The following is a 23,025-nucleotide window of genomic DNA, read 5'->3' on the forward strand; positions in this document are numbered from 1 at the left end:
AAATTGGAAAATAAATTTCCAACGGGACAAAAATCATGCTGAGCACAAAAAAAATGATGGGAAGTCGAATTTACGCGATCATTTCTAAGCTCACTATGAGCATATTGTATGAGAAAATTTAATTTTATGTAAATTCAGATTTCGCGGAACAATGATCACTTTAGAGTCAATATAATTTCCATATGTAATTTCCATACAGGCGTGTTATTATGTTTTTGAGTTTAGCAAGTCGTGTGAAGTATACCCGAACTGGTTTTCTCCTCGTCCTGCATAATGTTGATAATTTCACCGCCAGTGCTCTCTTTACTCGAAATCATAGGATCCTGGGGGAATTTGTTATGATTGGCAGAGATAGCACCAACGCTTCCGGCGTCTTTGTTAATAGTTTTACTCGGTGGACAAGAAGTGTGGGTTCCGGTAGCGACGCTCTGCAAAAACCTGGTTGCATCGGTCGCAGCTGGTCCGACAAGAGCACGACATTTAGCTTCGACCTTGTCCCAGGCACAGTAAGGATCCTGGAGAGCGACGCATTCGCCGCACGACAAAATGCGGTCGCTGTAACAACGATGAAGTCGAAGCGCCTGAACTTGGCTATCCGCGATAACAACCAAGCGGCCATCCTCCAATCCGTCGCTCGCTTGCGTAGCCCGAACAACTTTGATTCCTCGCACCGGGACAGACGCAGGAAATGCTTGAATTTCCTCGATCACGACCGGACTCACGCGCTCGTGAGTATCCGCCGATTCCGCGTTTACCGCTTTTATTATTTTCCCGTTGTCCGTACCGATGAACAAAACGTCGTACGTTTTACCCCCGGGCGTTTTCACTTGAGGATCAACCGCGATCTGAGTGAATCTGTAACTAATGAAAATTTTTTGAAAATTAGCCAATTATTAAATAAATATAAGAAATTTAGATAATCACTCCGTAATTATAACGCGGAAGTGCGAACAACGGTGGAATAATTGCTTTTAAATTATTTAACAAAATAGCATTACGTAATTTGTCCGCAATTACGAGGTTGAAACAGAAAGCGTACTCAATTATGAGCCAATTAACGAGTGCATAATACATTGTGTGTCGACCTACAAAGTTTTCGAAATAACGATCTTGCTTCCCGACGAAGAAGTACTTTAATTTTTACACAAATGTTCTATTAGCCATTATCATGTTTTTGATCGATCGAGTATCAATTTAATTCATGGACGAATGTATGCAGCAATATATTTGGAATCGTTAATATTTTACATCGCAGGATATTGTGCTGGCCACACAATTAGTTCACAAGCCTGTTATCCATGCAATTTCGATTGTACGATTGATCGAAATTACGGCCAATAAAATAGTGTGATAATTCCAGGTTTACTTTGAGTTTTTTATCAACAAAAGAAATGAGAGTAAAAAATTTTGAAATGATATCACGAAAAAATCGAATTTGATCAGAATTCCAAATATTCCATTATATTTTTGTTAATTTAATTTATTCACTGTTCTTGTCTGATTCGACTTGAATTTTTTCAATTCGTAACTTGAAGAGAATACATTTTTTTCCACAAAGGAGGAAAGAAAACTGTGCTCTCGGACGAATGAAAAAAATTGAGTTCGAGTTGACGCTGCGAGAAACGAGAAATACTCACTGAAAACTCGTCCTGATGACGATCGGTTGTCCGAAGAAACTTTGTACCGACTCATCCATGAGTGAGTGAGCATTTATGAAATTTAAGGTCAGATCGGGCAAAGTGCGTGAATCATTGACGCACTGTCCAGGACGTGGATCGGGTACTTTGGCACTCTGTACAGGCAGCCAATTGGAATCGCGTGCGCTTTGCTCTTTGAAATTTCCTTCAAAAGTTTTGGCAATATCGTTCAAGGAAAAAGCGCAAACGGCCGAGCCGCTTATACTGTTTACAGGCGTCGTAAACGTCCCGTAAATTAGCTGGGCTGATTCTTTTCCATAACGACCGGAGATCAATTCCGTCGTTGATTCTGCAAGGATAAAACGAAAATTGCAACAATCTTTGAATTTCGACTGCGAGTCTTGACATTCTTCCTCAGATATACTGCACTTTCATTCGATGCGATTACAAGAATATAAAAATTGGAGGGATAAAACTCACGTATTTCGTTAAAGTAAAACGGAAAGTCACCGGTCACCGAACAATTGAGACGAGACTTCAAAAACGATGTCCACTTCTTGTGAAATCTGTGGGGACCGCCCCGATCGTATTTACAGACTCTCGCAACTCGAGAATACACGGCCTGGAGCAGAGAAAAGTCGATAAATCGATGACGAACTTCATCAAATATGTACTTTGGCTAAACAATTGAGAATTTATCTCGAATGGAAATTGCAAATTTGATAAATTATCATATTGGTCACGAAGAATGCTCACCTTTCCGCAATTAATATATTCGACCGCTGTTTCACGGTAGAAGAAATACACGAAATCTCCGTGAGTTAACGAACTTATGAAGTTCGGGCCTGAAACGAAAAAGCGTGTATTTTATTATCGCAATAATGTTAGTCGACGTATTATTGTATATGCCATTCATTTGTTTATGCGCTCGATGAAGTAACCACGAAAATGTAAAATACCGATGTTACAATGTATTGACGAATATTCTAATACAATAATGACCGAATAAATCCATCACAGCAATCCGATTCGAGAACAATGTAATATACGAGCGGCGAATGACCGTCGAAGCACGTTATTATACTCCAATAAATGATCTGACGTTGTTTCGTTGCCGCTCAATTGGACATATATGTTGAATCGATATTTCATTAATCGAATATTCCGAGCCCCGTTTGATAAGCACGATAATTAATTTATTGTCGGAGTAGGCTGGAGAGACGGAAATCCATGTTGATTTTTTTTCGTTAGTCGAATAACCGACGATTTTGTGACTCATTGGTCAGAGCAAATAACTCGGTGAATTTGCCTGAATATCGATAACGAATATTCGTTTGAGATTTTCCGATGATTAATCGAACGAGTGCGAGCAAAACAAAGTCAACTTTTGCCTGAGAAACTTTTGTTTTTTCATTATGTAAATAAACTCGAGCATATTATAGCGATTGGTGAGGTAAAATTACGTGTTTATCGGTAACGTGTGACGGTGAAAAGAACAATGATGAGAAGAGCGTTTAAAACGGTATCGCGGAGTGAAAAAATCGAGGAAACTGCGGTGATGCGAATTAATGTGATTTACCGTTGAGAAGCGTCGACTCGTATTGCTCGGTTTTCAACGGTTCTCGATCTCTGTAAATGAGGGGATCCATGCCCGAAAAATCAGCGACGGTGCCGGTGTAAAGTTCACCATCGACGTAAACAAAGGTGCTGTTATGCTGTGGATCGTAAGGGCACAATGCCTGGCCGTTCTTCTCGCCCGACATCGTGTAATTTCCGGCGACAATAGTGTAGTCGCGACACATTGGTTTGAAGGCGTTTGTCCCGCATACGAGAAGGTTCGTAGGGTTCGTTTTGACCAGGACTCTCACGTAATTTTGACAACTGTCCTCGTCCTTTCCCTTGACGACGCACATTTTGATGTCTTCCTCCGCAGAGTACCACGTCAATCTCTGCTGCTCCGTTAAATCCGTCAGGCTCAAATTGTGCACGAGATTTCTGGAAAAGGAAAGAACGTTACGAGCGAATAAACTTCGTTATTTCTGAGCTAATTAATTTTATCTTTGAAACTCTCGGAAGAGTAAATGTGATTGGAGGGAATTAAAGAATTGAATATTTATGGTCGTCGCATCGACCGTTCTCGGTGAGTCTGATTGGTTTTAGTAATTCAGAGAGGTCGATTCAAACAAGCCCAAACAAGGAAAATCATCGATGAAAATAACATTGGATGACGATCGTCGAGAGTGAACGTAGCACAGAAATGTGCAGTGAACGAATGAGCTAAATAATTCAAGTGCTTCAAGATTTAACAATAAAACGCTTGTTTATACACCGGAAGTTTCGATCCCAAGATTCGGATTGAAAAGTTTTGATAATTTTTTGTTGTAGCCGAAGCTCGAAGCGCACGAGAGCTTTCCGAGTTAAGATTATTGTTACGAAATAAAATGACGGAAACTTTTAACGAGACCATTACACTCGAGTATCTCGAAAAACGTACGAGCCAAACTCGAGCATGTTCCATGACGTTCTCGAACTAATAGCGAAAGTTTAACGAAGGAAAAAAACCTTCGATTCATCTTCATACGTAGAAAATGGGATTAATTCAGTCGTAAATATTCCCTCGAAATAAAGCAACGATACGAAAACTGCTGTGAATCAGTATGGAAGTATATTTTTCACCTGCCGCCGACGAGGAGATAATTTCCGTCTCGCAAAACCAACCGGAAGAAATCCGTGTGCGTCTCGTTTCCGGTGAATCTGAAAACGTCCTCCGCACCTGTAACAAAATGAGCAAAAAATCTCGAATAAATTCGTACCAATATCAATATTCAACAGCAATTAAAATCCACATGAAGAGCATTAACGAGAAGCCCTTAAATATAAACCAGTCAAGCAGTGTCCAGACCATTTGCAAATAGAAAAAAATTAGCAAAGAACTACGGATCGAAACTTCCAAAAAAAATTTATCTTTCCACGCGGTTGTTTGAGTACGAAAAATCGATTTTAATCACCGCTCGCGAGGTAATCGGGCCGCCGGTTGAATGTGCCCGATATTACATTTGTCCTCGGTGAGCAAAGTGTGTCGATGGAGGTTTTACATCTCGGAGAGATGTTCTCAGTCAGTGGGACGAAGAAAGATCCCTTGCCAAAAAAACGAATTAGTTGGAGCGAGGAAGGAAGGGCGGGGGGCGGGGGCAGGCGGGTGAAATTGGGAGAATCGGAGGGAAGGTACGATGTGGGTAAAATGGTTTAATCTCTCCCTTGGCTCGGGATTGTTCCCGGAAATTAAACGGACATTATAACTCTGAGCGTATACTCGTTCCGTTGGCTCGCTATCTCGCCCTCGACGAATCTATGTGTATAAATATTAACGTGTTACACATTAATACACGTACGTATTCGTACGTGTGTTAGAAGACATATTTGTAGCGTATGCAGAACGGAATGGTCGTGGTTATAATATAGGTCTCGGTTTAACAGTGCCCTCTAAAATTAGTGTATATCTGATTAAATTGTACAATTTCAATCGGCAACGATATCTCGCAGCCCGTTTCTCCTCGACCTTTATAAATATCATCTGCACACGCGAACGTCACAGAGAAGGGCGAGCTTCCAACGATAAAAATAATTTCTTTACCGAACGCAACTAAATCCCTGAGGAATTGATGAGAAACTTTTTACATTCCCGTAATTCCTCCAATAAATTTGTTTTTTTCGTTCAACGGATTATTACGAAAGTCGGACATTTACTGGAGTGTCGGGGAATCTGCGAGCAAGCCGTTCCCTCCGTGCTCCTTTTCTCCCTCCTTTTTGTTCCTCGTTCGATGTTGTTTTTTTCTTAAAAAATGTTTTTCCTTCATTTAACTCCGTTCTTGAGGCTCCGGCAGCGTGAGAGCATATCCGATAGCCAACATCTGTCGAGCACTTGCGGTCCTCCTACGACTCGTACCATACATCGCTTCGTATACATACAAACTCGTGTACGTGCCTGGGTACTCGTACATGAAACTGAATATTGGGATGCGCACATATATCTGTATCCGTGCGCTGTACTTAACGGAAAATGTAGACGCGCGTATATTTTTACGACGTGAGGATGAAAGCTCCGGGACGGGGATCGAGTTTCGTTGCGAAACGCTGATGGACGCGATTCTCGAGATTGCGGAAAGCATATGCTTCGATACGAATGTCGCGGCATCGGAACACCGAGTAATTGATATATGTAAGAGTAACTCGATACAACGCACAAAAGTCCGCCGGGTTTTCTGCGTCCCGCAGGGGGGGATTCGCCGCATCTCGCGAGCGTTCGAGGGAAAATAAGGCGAGCGCGCGAAGTGTAATTGTTTTCTTCGGAATATAAAATAATGAAACTGTCTGGCGAAGCCGGAAACTCCATTAATTTCGATGTTTATGATGCATATTTGCGTGTACGTGTAGGCACAGAGGACGAAGCGATAAGGCGCATATACGAGGCCCCCGCGCGTAGCTCGTCGAGAAGTTGGAAGGAAGATTAAAAGCGGCGACACGGCCAAGTGACACGTAACGTGCTCTTCGCAGCCGCGCATCTTCGTCTCAAGGCCTCAAACCCGTGCACCGAAGCCACGCCGGGCCTCTCTCGAAGCAATCTCAGTTTGCCAGGAAGTTTTGCTCGCGGCTTTGCTCTCGCGTGGGCAACGGGAGGAGAGGCAAAGTGCACGTGGCGGGGCCGGGGTCGGGGGCGAGAAGAATCGATGCGGCATAAGATATATATCGAACTCTCTATTTTCTTGCGGTGTATACTTACGAACCAGCCGCCGAAACGCAGGAGAGCTTCAGTGCGGAATACTGATTTCTTAGCTCGTGGAAAGTTTCGTATCCGCGAGACATCCAATTTGCTTTTCTATATTGCCCAAGGAATTAGAAACTTTCATAACAAATTCATTTATTATTTTCAGCTGAAACAGCTAAATCGTTGTCTCTTGCAGTTGCGAACGTGAAAAAATATTAGCTCCCTTCCCTACACAACTTTGTTTAATAAAGATTTTTATCATATTTTCCGATGGATTTGGCTTGAGCAAACGCGCCACGCCACACGCCTCGCAAATTTTAATATCCAGTTTTAGGAATATGTATACGTTACTTTTTATGCGAATATATACGTATAGCTCGAGGCGAGAGAACTTGAATTGGATGTGCGCTCCGCACGGTAAGACGTTTCGCGGTTGGCTTATGCACTTCGCGTTATTAATAATGCAGGTGTACCGAGAGATGAAAGTTGATCCGTGTGCGAAACACGGCTCGAAAGAAGGCGAAAAAAAATGATAATGAAAAGAGATGAAAAAAAAGAAACGCAACGAAGAAGGGAAAAGCTCACGAGCTCGAAAACTTTTCAACACTCGCGAGAGTCGATCAATACGTTTTCCGCGGTGAGTATTTTTATGCGCGACGCGGAAAGCTCGAATTAGAAAAAAAAAAAAACGAAAAGGTATCTAAAGATTTTCAATGGTCACTTGATTCCGGAACTTTTCCCCGGGATTTGCTCCAATTGCGAACGTCCGTTGGCAACGAAAATTGGTACACGCACTGACCCATTAGGCTTTCGAGAGGTTCGAAAAAATAAAAAGCTGCGACCCCGCGTACTTCCAATTTAACAAATAGCCGTCAATGGAAGAACAAAAGAGAGCGAGAGCGCATTCAAAGTGGCAGGTTTACCCTCCGCACTATATTTGCGCTCGCTTTTCGATCACTGTCTCGTGTAATGACGAAGACGCGATGAATAAAAATTCATTCAAGCGCTCCGGGCGGACGGACGTACAGTTTTATATTACGATAAAATAATGAAACTCTCCCGGTGGAATACAAAAGCCCTTCGCTCTTCATTGTTACCTATCCTTCAATAATCCAACTTACTTTCTTCACAGAAGCGAATATATACGACGATCGCGTGGCCAAGCTCCAACGAAAATACGTGTTTAAAGTTTATCTCCCGGCAAATAGACATGACGTTTATTCATGCAGCTCGTCGCACGTCCGATTTTCGCTAGATTTTCCTTTCCGGATAAATATCAACGCGGCTCTATAAACGTATATATCGCCTGCACGCGAATAATTAAGCTGACGAGTATCGGAAAAGTGTCCAATCTGTCGAAAGAGTAAAACCTACGAAACTCGATACAATTTCAAAATAAAACGAACCCATCCGGGGATTCGAATCTATTCATATTATATAAACCGTATATATATATATTTATAGATATCAATCTCCAGATATCAATGGTGTATACGTCCATTTTTTTGCCTCGTTAAAGTTTCTCGAGGAAAGTAGGAGGAGACAGGATTGCCAGGAGCCCGCTGCAGCGTATCAACGTAATGAGCGATTTTCCGAACGTACAATTCAGAGCTCACCTCCATTGAAATACGCGACGATAATTAAATTATAAAACGGTACATCCATCCGTCGATTAATCTTTATACATGGCTGGATTTGAGATTATTTGTATTCCCGCCAAATGGAAGGGAAGTGAAAAACTCGATTGGCTAAGGTGGCGGCATAAGGTCTGAGGATGTCGCGCGGGATGAACGAAGATGAGCCTGATTTCTCAATGGAGGAAGAACTTTTGGGCTTAAGCGCGTATAAGCGGTGACTAGGGAAACGCCTTCTTGCCGAAACATTAACCGACTCGACGACAGACTTTATTCGGAGCTAAATTTAGAATCGACGCTCGCAAGTTTTACGTTCACGGGGGCGAAACATTTATGTATGCTGCTATACATAGCTGTACGTGTATATTTGGAAAGAGCACATGTTGTATTGACTGAACAAAGAAAGGCCTCATGAATTTTTCCAACGTGCGACACATCCGTCGTGGCGTATTTGCCCGGGATTTATTAGCTTCGAAAATATTCATGAAATTACTCTCCTATCGGCTCGAATGAACAACGCTGAAGTTCGCAACGTTGGAGTCCAACGAAATGATGAACAAAACCCTCCAATAATTCCAGCAATTCTCCAATTTCTTTTTCTGCCGAGCCTGCACCGATACTCTGTGAAATAAAAAATACGTGAAAATGTTTTTTTCGCGTTCGTTTCGTTGGACTCGAACACGTTGCGAACTTCGGCGTCGTTCAAATAACTAATTTTCACAGCCTCGATTGAATAATCCAATTGGATGGGTATTTGAAATTCTCGTGAAATTCTAATAGAACGAATAGACGCCGAGGAGACTGAAATAAAGAGTGCGAGAATATCTCAATCGAACTTGGGTCTCCGTGCACTTCAACACTAGCAGTGTCTCTTGTTCCGGAACAAGCCAGGATGGTAATCGTACAGAGAGGATTTCTCGCGAGTCTCCGTCACTCGGAGCGTTACACAGCATAGCACTCCTCTCGCGTTAGTCCGAGGATCGTGATAGCGGTGTCGCTTGTGCGCCAGAGAGACGGAGAGAGAAAGAGAGCATACGCGCCGTGGATCGGGAATGGAGACTCTCGAAATTGAGCCATCTAGGATTCCGGAGCATCCTATCGCACCACTGACAACCTTAGCTGTTTCCTGTTCCATGCCCGCACTCGCTGTACGTACGTTCGAACGTCGAACATACATCGGGTGTGCCGAAAAAGTATTTCGATATTTGGAGGAACGTTCGGGCGAGTGAGAATTAGGAAAGAAGTCTTTGGGCATTTTTCTTCGAAGTGATGCATTAAGGGACTGCTTTAGAAAGTCTAAAAATTGATTCTTTACGGGAATGTTTTTAGGATAGAGATGGAAATAAATCAGGATAGCGAAATTTTCGGTGTAGTTTCAAGGATATTTCAAAAGTATAAAAACATTTTTTTATGCGAGCAGGACTTATTTGTACATGGTTTAGGCACGATGGTTGATTACCAAAATTTCTCAGCTGTGTATAATGTACTAGACATGGTTATTGTTGTCTGAAACGAAAATTCCAATTTTTTTTCCATTTTCACATATTTTCCTTCCATATGAAGCTACGAAAACCTGAAAAAATTAAGGAATTCTATATTTTTAGGGAATTTGAAGAAAATTTGCTTCTAAAGAAGAAGAACGACACTTCGACGTGCTGCAAATATAGAATTTCGCAATTTTTTCGGGTTTTTGAACGTTCGTGTGGAAGGAAAATATATGAAAATGGAAAAAAGTTTAGAATTTTTGTTGCAGATAATAATTACGATCTCCACATTGTACACAGTTGAGAAATTTCGACAATCAGACTTTGAACTATATTCTCACATTATAAAAATGTTTTCGTACTGTCGAAATATTCTTGAAACTAATCGAAAAGTTCGCTATCCTGAGTTATTTCCCGAAAACGATAGATTTTTTTGACTTTCTAAAGCAGGACCCCCCCCCCCCTGACGAGATTTTATAAAATAAGCGAGAGGCTAACGGGACAAACGTCGTCGCGCCCCCTTGATTCGATTGACGCATCGAAACAAAAATGCATCGTGAGAAAAAAAAGGATTGGAGACTTTGTTCTCGAAAAAGTTGGACGGATGTGGGTCACCATTTTCAAAACTCTTGGTACACACACGCGCGCGCGTTACCTTGACGATGATGCGAGCCCACTTGGCTCTGCGACTCGCATGTGTGCAGAGTTTCGTGCAAGCGGGTGAGTACGACGAAAGCACCGGTGAAGAAAATATCGCTCGAAGATGGTAACAGTGCGGAAAGACAGGAGGAAATGGAGGAAGGAGGAAAAGCATTTGCAATTTATTTAGCGTCTCGTCGAGGAAATCCACCAAGTGGAACGGTATCGAAGTAACATCAACAGACGCAACTTCGATCCCACTGGTGGAGCTCATATATTTATGTGTTTATCCGCGAATCCATGTGACCCAGTCGTTTATAGATTTACGGGTTTGAAGTATCAGGGCTTTCGGGAGTGCATTCGAAGCGCAATAATCAATCGAAGGAGCTTCCGTGTGTGATTTCGTCCTCGATGATAATAGAATTTCACGAACTCGCTTAAATTATTGAATCGAAAAATCGTGCAGCTATAAAAATAGCCGAAATTCTGGAATGAATATTTGCCCAATCCCTTGATTATCGCTCCGAACAATTCGGCCTTGCGCGTTACAATAAAATCTGTTGAATGACCTACGAGCACAAACTTACGTGGAGAAGTCATAAGATTGGATTCCGTGTCAATTGCTATTTCAAAGTGCCCTCCTTTGTACGTAGCTATAAAAAAGCTCTACAAATCGATACAACATCTCGGCATTACGGGAAATAAAAAACTGAGAAAAAACAATTTTTTATTAAATAGCAATGGATGTTATTGGAAGAGTTTTCTTCATCCAACTGCAATGTTTTCCGAGAGAATGAATCAGCAGTTTGAGCTAAAACTGTTTTGTTCGTTATTTAACCTCGCGATGATCGTTGCTCCACCGACTTTTTATCTTAGTCCGCATTTATCTCGAACTCGAGAGTCGCAGAAATCCAGAAACTTCTGTTTCGATGAAATTTCCAAATTTCCAAGGCGCCGTCATGCATTTTCGAGCGAAGGAAAAGTTGTTTTAACAAAACCTCTGTTGCTCTGTTGTTGTTGAAAATTCTTTGGAAAATGAGCAGACTCGGAATACTCTCGCGGGATATGAAAGTTCTTGATATACAAAGTAGATGTGTTTTCGCAGTAGAATTTGAGTGGAAATAGTGCTCAAGGGCGAAAAAGTCTTTGTTATTCATGGCGAGAGAGGATCGATCAAGTGATATATCGGAGACACACAACGAGTACACCATTTTCATGATTGTGAAGGTTCTCCAAGCAACCGCAAGCGCGCCGCTTCGAGTTTCGCATAGCCAAATATGTGACGTGTGTGTTGGTACGCACATATAGCGGTGTTTGTATCGAACGTGAATTTTGGAACATCGATTCTCGGTATTGCACTGCTGCGAGAGTGGCAATGGTAATTGTAACGTAAATTTTCATGATAACGCTGCTCTCTGGATTTCGATGCTGCTGGTCCATGAGCAAAAGCGGCATTAGAAGGGGCCTCGTACCGACAACGAGGATCGATACCTCGATGGCAAAAGCTTCATCCTGCTCCTAACCGAGGTTACGTACACACACGGACACACAAATCTGTAGATGTGCATATATCTGTATATTACATCGTATAAAGACTGTACCGTACGCTGAGTGTCGGTTACGCACTGAGCTGTCTCGCAGCAAAGCTCACCCCAAATTTCATACGAGTCTGTCTGTGTACGCCTGCAAGAGTGTGCGCTTCGTGCGTACACGCAGAGGCTCTCCGACAGCGTTAATGCGAATAATTGATGAGGGACTTTGGGGTTGAGAATGGTACGACACAGCGGGCCTGAATTTGGACGAGGCTTTCATTATAAATGGCTCTTGTCCATACAGAGCACTCGACGCTTATCCCGGAACACACTCTTGGAACTTGGTTTCAAATAAACGAGAATGTATATTTCGAGAAATGATATTTCGGCACTTTCCTATCTCGAACTTGAAATTTTCTCTCGGTTCGTTTGCCCGATCAATTTTTGGCCTCGTACAATCGCGGTTTGGGGGGAGGGCTGTGGCTTTTTCTCTGTGGAAAATAAGAGTTTCTCCGCCTCTCGAGCAACGAGCTTAGAGAAGGAGAGACTTTAACCTCTCGCTCACTTTGGATAGGAAAAAAATGAGGAGCCAAAGCGCTCTTTCTCCCTGTTTCTTTTTCCTCAAGAATGGTGGGGATGTTTACCATTCTTAGAAAGCCCGCTCCTTCGCTCGAGTGTGGACTCTCGCTGGTCCCTCTTTTCAGGAGTTTGTGAAATGCTCGGTGCCTTCGTGGGTGTATGTGGGCGCGCGTTTGTGGGTGAATACGAGAAGTACACACGAGCCTTTCCAAAGGGGTTGGTATCGACGAACGACTTTGTGCTTTCGTGGAAGAGCTGTCCCTCGTAGAACGCCCGGAGAAAAAAAACAACTGGGGAGAGACTTCGGTGCCCCGAGCCTTGCTCCTCGATAAGGCGCGCCCGCCGCTGCTTTTCGAAAGCGAGCGATCCCTCTGTTTAAACACTCTAGCCGAGTAAGCCAATATGGGGTTGCTGAAAAATACGTGTGTATTCTCCTATACACGAAACCGCCAAGAAACTGCCTTTTCTGGAGATTAAAAGAGAAAAACCTCGAAATCCCATGAAAAATCCGCTTGAAAAATGAACCGAACGATCGGCGATTTATTTTTCTTTATCTCCGAGTCAACTCATCAGTCGAAAATTCGTTGATTTTTTTCGGCATTTCCTCCAAGAATATAAAGCAAAAGATCGAGAAACGATGCTTCGAGAACTCATCAGTACCAACTGCGTACCCGAATCGTTGCAGTTAAAAAACGAATGGGGAGAAAATTAGACAGGGAGAGACAGACGGAGAGTGATGACTCGCATCAACAAGTGGTGCACGTGTGACACGCGCAAGCCTATGGACTCTCGTTCTACGGCGCGCAGGTATTTAATCGTTGCTCGCACGTATACATATATTTATACATGCATACCACGCATCTTGTTTGAAGAGCTCACGCAACAACCGAGCGACACACACGATATATTTAGTGAGTTATTCCCTTAAGAATGTAGCGACAGGATAAATATCTCGCGACTCGGCATTCCCGATATCAAATATAAACGTTGAAGATAACATTTTCATTTGAAAATATCATTCAAGATAATCTTATCGCTTCGTACTAGCATATGGAAATAAATTATTTCTCACAACTCAAATTTTACATATGCATTACTTTAAACTGAATTGAATCATAAAAATTGAAAAAAGTCAGTCCAACGATTCGCGCAGTTCCCAGGTTTACGTTTGCTGGTTATACCGATGCTCTCAGTCTTTTTCCGCTCGACTACTCGCGAGTGTTTAACCTCTTTTCCGTTGACCTGTCAGATTGAAGTTAGGACTTCACTCAGCTGCTGCCTTGCTGTCACGTCTCTTTATCGTAGCGACTCGTAGGAAATCCGATGCCGGGAATTCATATTATAGGGTTTTGTACGCCGTTTTGAAATTCCTTGACGAAAACCACCCAGTTTTAATAATTAATTTCTCTGAAATCAGGTCGATAACCCGACCCTGAAATCTGACACGCCCTTTATTAATGAAGTACAGCATACAAAAATTTGTTTGAAATTTTATGAACCGAGCCTAGCGATAGGATTACCTTAAAGCTCAGCATAATTACTCTTATTTCGAAACGACGAATCTTTTCCCAACTCAAATATTTCCAGCATCCTAAAAGGATTTCCTTAAAATCCGATAGCAACATCTCAAAAAACAAAAGCCACTCGTTGACATTTGCGTTAACACAAGTCACGTTTCCCCAAATGAATCTTGTCTTTGGTATATGCTTGTCACATTTTTTCTCAACGTGGGCGACCTCGCGCGAAACGGCGCGTTCGCGGAGTCACGTCAGCTCGGAAGACGCGCAAATAAATAATAATGTACGTGAATTCTCATGTGTCTTCCGTAGGGAGGATCGCAGCCAATATTCATCGAAGGGGCAGCACACACATATCCGTGTCTTCCATTGGCCCGGAGCATTGACAGGTTCGAGGGTGAAAAAGTCGCGGCGGGGGGAGGCACAGGCGGAGGTGAAAAAGGCGATCGAAAAGTAGAGGGAAAAAAACGAATGCGGGCAAAATGGCGAAGAGTGGCATGGTCTCGGTGGGATGCGATAGCGTCACGAGTGCACCGGTGTGCAACCAAAGTGCGGAGCAACGAGAGAGAGAGAGAGAGCGCGCGAGAGAATGGGAAAGTGGGAGGAAGACGGAAAGAGAGTGGACCTCTCAATTTCTCGAAGCTTTTACCTCGTTTGCCGGCTCGCCTGGTACACTCGTTCACTCAACGCCATCCATACATCGCTTCATATAAGCAATATGCTATCTCGCTTTATAAACATACATACACTCGTGTATAGAGCGTGAACACATTGTCTGTATATTTATATAGCCATAATCACGTTTGGATGCATCAAACGAGAAGCTTCGTAAACGTTGTGTCGTTTATACTACACATTTAGATAGATGCACGAGTAAATATATATAAATATGGACATAAGTAGTTGTATATGAGCGTTTACGTGTGCTGTACAGGTGCATTAAGATTTATAATGTCGTGCTCGCCTCGGACGATAGCAACGCTTACGATTACGAGGCTATAAATCGGGGAACGAGGTGAAGCACAAGTAAAAAAATCGATCTATTACCTCTTCAAAAGTGCATCAAATTTAATGGACTTTCAAAATTGTACGAAATGATTTTGACCCTATTGCTATACTCGTTTGAGCATTGATGATTATTTAGACTCCGTGGGGAACGGCAGTACGTCTAAATATGACACGAAAAAATATCACAGACAATATATCATCACCGCGACGAAATATCACACATGGAAAAATCATTTAATGGTGATATACTGTCTGTGTGATATTTCGTCGTGGGATTTGCAGTGATGGAACCGTGGAAATCAGAGAAATGGGGTTTTTTGGATATGTAAGAGACGCGCGTTGAAATGTTAACGAGGAAATTCGAGAGCTGTGAGATAATTCTGCAGTGTTAAGCAAACGGTGATTCAGTGATAAAATATGTCTACGGGAAATTTATGAGAGACTAATGCAAAGTTTAAAACTCGAACTTTCGGTTCCACCTTCGTGCACATAATCTCCTCGCGACTTTGGACGTAATCCTTTTTTCTGGAGTTTCCGAAACTCGGTAGGAACGAGGACTTTTTTGGTTCTCGTTGCATGTAAAGTCGGTGTCTCAAGGGGCTTTTTTCGTTACGATGCGAAGTGAAATAGAGTTTTTAAAAAATGGCTCCTTTATTAAGCCAATGGAGAGAAGCGCGAGAGACGAATACCACACGGGGATCGGATAAACCTTCGGAAAATCGTGACCGGAATTTACCTCGAGGAGTGGTAACGCGTATGTACGCGAATGAGAAATAAAAAGAATCGGCTCACCCTTGCGAGCCAGGGTGAAAGTGGTGTGGAGACAGAAGGAGAGAAAATCTCGGATTTTAAAGACGATTTTCCTGTTAAAGGATATAAAGCAGAGATAGAGCGAAGGAGCGAAAGCGGAGAATAAAATGTGAGTCGAGAAGAGATCAACACGAGATAATGTAAAGGGACGATAAATTGAGGAACTAACAAGAAGATTAAAAAAGTGACGAAAAAAAGAAGCGAGAAATCGCGCATACAAAAAGTAAAAGACACCGTAGGAACTAATAACCAAGACAAACTTCGAATCGGCATGATACTAAGAAATTAAAAGATTCTAAGAGGAAAAAAGGAGCAGGAGAGAAAGAAGTAACGATAAGACGAGAATAACAGAAAAAAGGAAACAGAGAGAGAGAGAGAAAGGGTGACGAAGAGGAAGGGAGAGAATGAGAGAGAGAGAGAGAGAGAGAGAGAGAGAGAGACGGAAAGGAAGGTGTCGATGGTGTTACCGGTTGGGTGTACAGAGAACAATGGAAGCAGCAACGTGTGACCTGACAAGGTCTATATAGAAGTAGCCAGGGCCAGAGGAACTCTATCTCCGAGCATATTGTGTCGACCTCATCCTGAGGAATATTGCAGGCGAACCGAGCGAGAGAAAGAGAAAGAGAGACAGATATGTGTCATGAAGCTTCCGGCTTGTTCCTCCAAGCTCCTATTTTCCCTCTCTCCCTCTCTCTTTTCCCGTTGGCCTCTTGTCCCAGCTTGCTCTGTGGTTAAACTGGAAAGCTCGCACCGCAGTATCCTCTCCTATTCTCTTTCTTTCTCTCGCTCCCTCACTATCTCTTCCTATCATGCCTCGAAGCGTCCCTTCATATTCCTGCTCGACTACTCCCTCAACGTGTTCTCGTTGCATACACCCTCATTAACGCGTCGGATTGAACACGCTTAAGCCTCACAATTACAACCAATCCGATGAAAAGTATGTCAAGGGAGCCTTCCGCGATAAATACGCTTTCAATTTTCCTCGTCCATTCGAATTCAACGGTCCTTCAATTTTCAACAACTATTTATCCTCAATTTACCCAGACTTGTGAAACCAAACTTGAGAGACTATCGGACTTGAAGCTCTCATTTTTCACGATTAAACCTTCGAATCGGTTACACATAGTGAAGGATAAAAAAACACGAAACATCCCTGCGTCGATTGTTCGTCATCGCGCAATAATGAAAAACAACGGATATATTGTCTCTTGGATTTCTCATAAATCGATAGAGATTCGAGGCTCCTGCGAGATCGCTCGACCGATGGCGAATCAGCGTTACTACATTTTCGGAAATCTATACGAGGAAAGAGGGACGAGGAAAGGGGAGGGAGGCACCGAGAGATTCTCCAGAATACCACAAGCTACGGTATTGCAGGATTCATAGATATATACAAACCCGTCGACTCTGTGCAAGGCTTCGGTAATATACAAATGTATAGCAAATACAAGCCTCCGTATATACATACAAACGTTTACAGTACCATATGAAACTCTCTCTCTCTCTCTCTCTCTCTCTCTCTCTCTCTCTCTCTCTCTCTCTCTCTCTCTCTCTCCCGCGCTCCCTCCATGGAGTCTGAATCTGGATTCCATATCAATCACGGTATGGGGCCACGGGGACGTGTTTCTTGCAACCCCGGATACCAGAGGCTTCCGCGCAACACAAACCGATATCTCTGGAGAACGTGCACACCGACGAAATTGAGGTGTTTCTGTCGGGGGAGGAAGGGGAGATTGTAGGTTCACGGTTTCCAGCAAACTGAAAGACAGAGAGAGACAGAGCGGTGAGAAGGGAGGGGGGGGGGGGGGGAGATCCAAAGGTATTGTAGGCTGTGGAGAGGGTACGGATCACACCATTCCATCTCCAGCTGCTCATCCAGCTCTCATGCATTCCCGAGTGTATCTATGATGTACCTAATCCGTATCGAGAATTGCCGGAACTCTGGGCTCCGCGAGATACAAGAGTACAAACCCTTCGAGGCTGCTCTCGAAGTACTTTTTTCTTCGTTTGGCTTCAACTCTCGCCGAAGAGAGCTGAGCTGATGTTGGACCAGCGTTGGCCGAGGCGAATTACTTTTTCCTCTTCCCCGGGGGATCTCGAAAGGGAAGTTAGGGAGTCAAGAGAGAAATAGTAGATCACGCGAGTACGTTCCTGAGAGATTGTGATATTTCAATTGAAGAATTATGCGGAAATGAAAGGAATTCTGTGAAGTCGTTACGATCGAGGGTCTGGCTTGATTGAACTCGCTCGCATCATTAAATACATTTTTCTTCTCTTTCCTCGCGATGGAGGTGACGTGGAAGCACTTTTGCGAAACCAATCTGCCCTTTCCCGCGCTCGCGCGCGCGTCCGGATGAGTTCGCTAAGCGCAGGGTAATCGAGGAGATGATAATCCGTCGAAAAAATGGAGGTTTATCAAGTATTACCGAGTGATTTATCAGGCTTTCGAGTCAATCGAATTAATGAATTGCAGAGCAATAAACGACGAAGTAAATAGCACGAAATAAATTTGAAAAACCAGAAAAAAATACAGGGTCAGCTACGATAAAACGGGTTTAACGAGAGCACGGATAAAAGAGGGCGCCAGCATACCCTCGATCATGGATGATGAAAATAATGATTGTTCAACGTTCAACCCTGATTACGCTCCGAGGGTGGATCAACAACTTTTATCGGTTTTATCCGCCCGCTCGTTTCTCTATTTTTCTCTCCTACGTCAACCCCTTTCACCCCACACTTTCTATATTTGCGTTTTATTTTCCTCTCCCGCGTTATATATCGTTGGGATCGATCTCGAAACCGATAAATCCTATTGTACTTTTCTGAGCGCGTTTATCGATTGGTCGAGCCTGCATTTTATTATCAGCCATTTTCTCTGTGAAGCTTGTATCTGGACGAGGGTTGAATTTACAGAGAACCAGAGGTCAGTGGTTGGGCGAACTGTCCCGCGCATTGTTTGTCCCATCGTGTCAGAATGGACTGCTCCTGTACTATGTCTATATATATTCCTTGAGTCTGCTGCTTCTACAAGCAGGTTAGCCTCTTCCGTCGACATTGCGAGAAACGAGGCTCTATATAATCGCCTGCAGACTACTCCACGTCCAGTTTCTCTCTCTCTCTCTCTCTCTCTCTCTCTCTCTCTGCCATTGCTTTGTATATATACACTTCTCACCTCTCTTCCTCCAGCTCTCCAGCAATTCTCGCTCTTTCTCCGTCCCTCGCCGAGTCTCTCCAAAGGGACCCTAAATAATCCGCATTATGACGGAAGGACAGTGATAAATTTTGGCACACGCCAGGACGCCGGACGCTGATTAGATACCGTCCTGCTCTGCTCGCAGTGAGAAACGTTACGTGGACACTCTCCGAGTGAGGCTGTCCTCATCAGGTATACAATTGTTGTGTATGTGTGCTACCAGATAAGTTCAAATGCACGTACACGTAGCACGCAGGCATAGGTATAAGTATAACCGGACTTTTCGAAAGAGCGGTTTGATCGATTCGAATCGATCGAATAACGGAATAAACCGGCTCGACAGTACACCCAGTTTTTTCCAACAATGCGAGTCTCCAGTCATGAAGCGTCAATCGAATACAAGCTCGCCGATAATTTCAAATTATTAGCGAAAGCCGAAGTAACTCGTTTCCCAAATTAAAAGAGTTTCCAAAAATTAAAAACACGCGAGCTCGAACATTAACGGAAAAGAAGAAGCCATTGAGCGTGTCGCGCCATTTTCATTTCTTAATTCAGTTAAGCTTCGAGTTATGACGCTCATATACGAAATAACCACGGCGATACGGCCCCAAAGTTTACGCGACTTATACCGCTCCCGCATATATACATATAGTCGAAATTACATATGTATTATTATTATTGTATGTATGTATATATCCATCGGATGCAAATGGATGAAAGCGAAAGAGTGAGGGGGGGGAGGGGGGGGGGGGGAAGAAAGAGAAGAGGGTAGACGAGGAGCAAGAGGAAACGAGAAACTATAACTTTGTCCCGAAACTTCGTCGTGTAAGCGCAAGATTACTGCTCGAGCTTTCCTCAGGCACCGAATTCTCTTAAGTAAACCATGCATATAAGTAACTCGACCTCCCTTCCCCTCCCAACCGCCCCTCCGTACTTTTGTATTTGAGAACGCGTACACACCGCGCACTTTCATATTTATTTACAAAAAGTTCAGTGTGCAACTAATTTGCTTAGTTCGTTTGAAGAAAGCGTATAAGAATCGTCAAAGTTTTTTTTTTCAGCCCCGAGGATCAGAGAGAGAGAGAGAGAGAGAGCGGAAAACGGAGAGAGATTCTTGCGAGTTCAAAACGAACGGGGACCAATTGAAAAATAAATGCTTACAGAGGAATAAGGGGGAAATTATTATTATAAAAATAAAAAGAGACGGAGAAAAGTGGATTCGCGACGTAGGACGACGACGACGACGACGGTGAAAAGCGGCGAGACAATGTAAATAATCCGGATACGTGGCGTCTCGTGGGAACGCTGCATCCTCCCCTATACACACGCACGCGTATATCTATATTTGCGCGTTTAAACACACGGGCACATATACATGTCTGTCGTGCGAGAGACAGACACGTCGACGAGCGTAAAATGTCGATTCACGCTCCGCGGGGATTCCCATCGGGAAAGCACGCGACGTAAAGTCGTCCCGGCATTCGGGATAGACGTGCACGAGGAAAAACGGAGATAAAGAGAGTCGAAGGAGGAGTACGCGAGGCACAGGGAGATCGTGAATACGGGGTGTATAAAGGATATCCCGAAAGTTACTCCGAACGCTCAAAAATAGATGAAGCGCGGAGATCCGAGGGGGAAAACCGTAATCCATTTATCTCCACGATACTCTCGCGGTTACTAAAATATAATCTGCAAAGTGATAACCGATTGTGGGCGCAGTTTTACTGACAAAGTGCACACCTCTTACACTCGCAAGTTTATTCCTCGCGGTACCCAATACGGCATGGCTCACTAATTAATGAATATCTCGGCAACGGTGCGTTAAAGAGAAAAATCACCGAGGCTTTTGTCTTCAGAATTTCCGTAATCTACTTTCCTTGTTAACCTTGAACGGGAACTTCACGACGCACTATGAAGACGCTGCAGTTGCACCGTACCTATTTGTTCACGAGGAAAATCAAGAGAAAGAGAGAAACGATAAGAGATAAACTTGCCAAGAGAGTGGCACTGAGACGAAACGCAAGACAAGGGATTCTGCGCGAAATGTCAGAGTAGAATTGAGTCACAAATGGGAGAGAGAATCGTAAAGTTAGCTCGTGAATGCACATAAAACTACTGTATCCGAATAGCTCTGTGTACGAATGTGCATACGTATGGAAAACAAGTAACACCGAATTGTGTCATGTACATTTTCCTTATTCCTAAATATATAACAATACGTATATATAAACACCTATGTATACATGTACGTATGTGTATATATGAATTTTACAATACAGAATGGAAGGACGGGGTACGAGTAAACAATATGTGCACGCTTGTACAATAGTACGTAAACGAGAGATTCCGCCATTAGGGTTGAAATAATAGATTTCAGAGGTGAAGCAACAACGAGCTTTTCTCAAAGCTTCTCTCTCTCTGTCTTTCCCTCCATCTCTAATGCTCCATACATTCGTATTACGACGAAAATTTGCTCTATTTAAGTCTAAATAGGAAATTCCATTTCCGTTGGAGTCTAATTTATCATCGGATATGTACACTGAAAAAAAGGATCGGTAGATTTTAAAAAATTAAATTGTTTCGAGCCACAATTACGGTAACGGGTGGCGAAACGAATATGGAATTGTTTCAACTCACCAGTTTCATTGATTTGAAAAGAACGGATTTTTTAAATTCGCATCCACATTTGATTAATCCAACAATATATAAATGAAATTTCATTGGTTAATTTGTAGTTTCAACCGTAATAAGGATAATTCTACTGTATTTTCTCCTACATGTTCCTATATTTTTGTTGTTGATTTAGCTAAAAATAGGATGGAAAAATTATTGTATTATTATCAATTGCAAAATTAATTTTTACAAACCGTGATGGTCATCACGGTTTATGGTATCTCCGGAACCATTTCAATCGAAGAAAAATTCCTACCCGAATGGAGATTTGAATCGATCTACCTACCTAAGTATTGAAAACGGTTTTATTAAATCAACTATTACGTGTTAAAGTTTAACTAAATTTGAGCAGTTTTAACACATTTTCGTTTATCCCATTTGGTGAGTTAAATTTACCAATTCTTTTTTTCAGTGTATGCACTGGGAAAACATGTCGTTGGAACAACGAAATGTGGCATTAGGGGGTGCCAATGAAATATGTGATCGTCACAAGGTTAAATATGATTAAACGAATAAAATAGCTTTAAATCAAACTGCAGATTCATTCACCCCGAAAATATTTCAGTTAAATGAAGAAAACTTTTCCAATAACATGAACTGTTATTGAATCAACGATGTTTGTTCTCAGCGTACGATCTTAATATATTTTCCTTTGGTTATTCTCGTCCGGAAATGATCGCCGACAATATTCACTCGACATGGAAATTCATACTTATGACGAAAAGATTTGTGGCGGAGAAAACGTTTCATCAATTCGGACGAAGATAAACGATATTTTTTGCCTCCGCGAGCTTCATCTCTGACGAGTGAGATTTATTGGAGAGTTTCACCACTGCTGCGAGGAGTGACTGAACGATAAAGAATTAATGTTAACGCAACGGTTCGAAGATCGCCGAATTTAATGAAAAATTTCTTTCCAATTAGCTCTCAAATTACAATCGTCCAAACGGCGTCGATATTTCAGGTTGAAAAAGACGCTCAATCGAGCGCACGAATGTAAATCTAGAAGCCTGTGGAGAAATAAAGGTGAAGCGGATTCGGGTCACAGGATGAATGAAATTTGAGGTGAAAAGAGGGTAGAATTTATGTTAAAAAGGAAATGAAGTTTTGGCCCGTAAAGCCACGGAAATTTAGGTTGAGAGATGGGAGAGACGCGGAGGGTTGAATCTACGTCGTAGATAAAATGCGCGTTTGGAGAAGGACGGCGAAAATTGATTAATGGAAAAGGCTCACTTGTCAGAGGAAGAATGAGAGGGGAGAAAAAGAGCGGAAACTTCAATTTTCATCAGTAATGTTATCGTGAATAATAAAATCACAGAAACCTTTTAGTCTTGAGGATAATTGTCGCGCATCAAGGATATTTCGGATCACAAGAAAAGTTTTAAACATCACGGCCACAAATGGTCTCGGAAAAAAGTTTATGCTCGAGTATACACAAGGCAGAAAGGAGCTCTTCCTTTGCTCGATTTTCCTCTGCAGGAACGAATGCTCGATTAGCCCAACGATTTTCAAGAGCTGCATGGCTAATACGATTTCTCTTTATCCCTACCCTCA

The 23,025-nt window shown here is 42.7% G+C and overlaps 1 protein-coding gene and 1 long non-coding RNA gene across 5 annotated transcripts in view; one reads left to right on the plus strand and one right to left on the minus strand.

Moving 5' to 3' along the window:
* Window positions 1-23,025, minus strand: part of Sema1a (semaphorin 1a) — a 91,304-nt gene that overhangs the window by 12,204 nt on the left and 56,075 nt on the right. For all 4 annotated transcript variants that reach the window (XM_043422845.1, XM_043422844.1, XM_043422843.1 and 1 more), the window contains 6 exons: window positions 4,314-4,410; window positions 3,217-3,632; window positions 2,394-2,482; window positions 2,118-2,259; window positions 1,638-1,986; window positions 245-861 (listed from right to left, as the gene is read on the minus strand). In XM_043422845.1, the coding sequence (XP_043278780.1) occupies window positions 245-861; window positions 1,638-1,986; window positions 2,118-2,259; window positions 2,394-2,482; window positions 3,217-3,632; window positions 4,314-4,410 (1,710 nt within the window). The remainder of the gene's footprint in view (window positions 1-244; window positions 862-1,637; window positions 1,987-2,117; window positions 2,260-2,393; window positions 2,483-3,216; window positions 3,633-4,313; window positions 4,411-23,025) is intronic.
* Window positions 1-23,025, plus strand: part of LOC122412882 (uncharacterized) — a 41,669-nt gene that overhangs the window by 1,521 nt on the left and 17,123 nt on the right. The gene's annotated exons all lie outside the window — the stretch shown is intronic.

Source organism: Venturia canescens, chromosome 7 (genome assembly GCF_019457755.1).
Source record: "Venturia canescens isolate UGA chromosome 7, ASM1945775v1, whole genome shotgun sequence".
NCBI lineage: Eukaryota > Metazoa > Arthropoda > Insecta > Hymenoptera > Ichneumonidae > Venturia > Venturia canescens.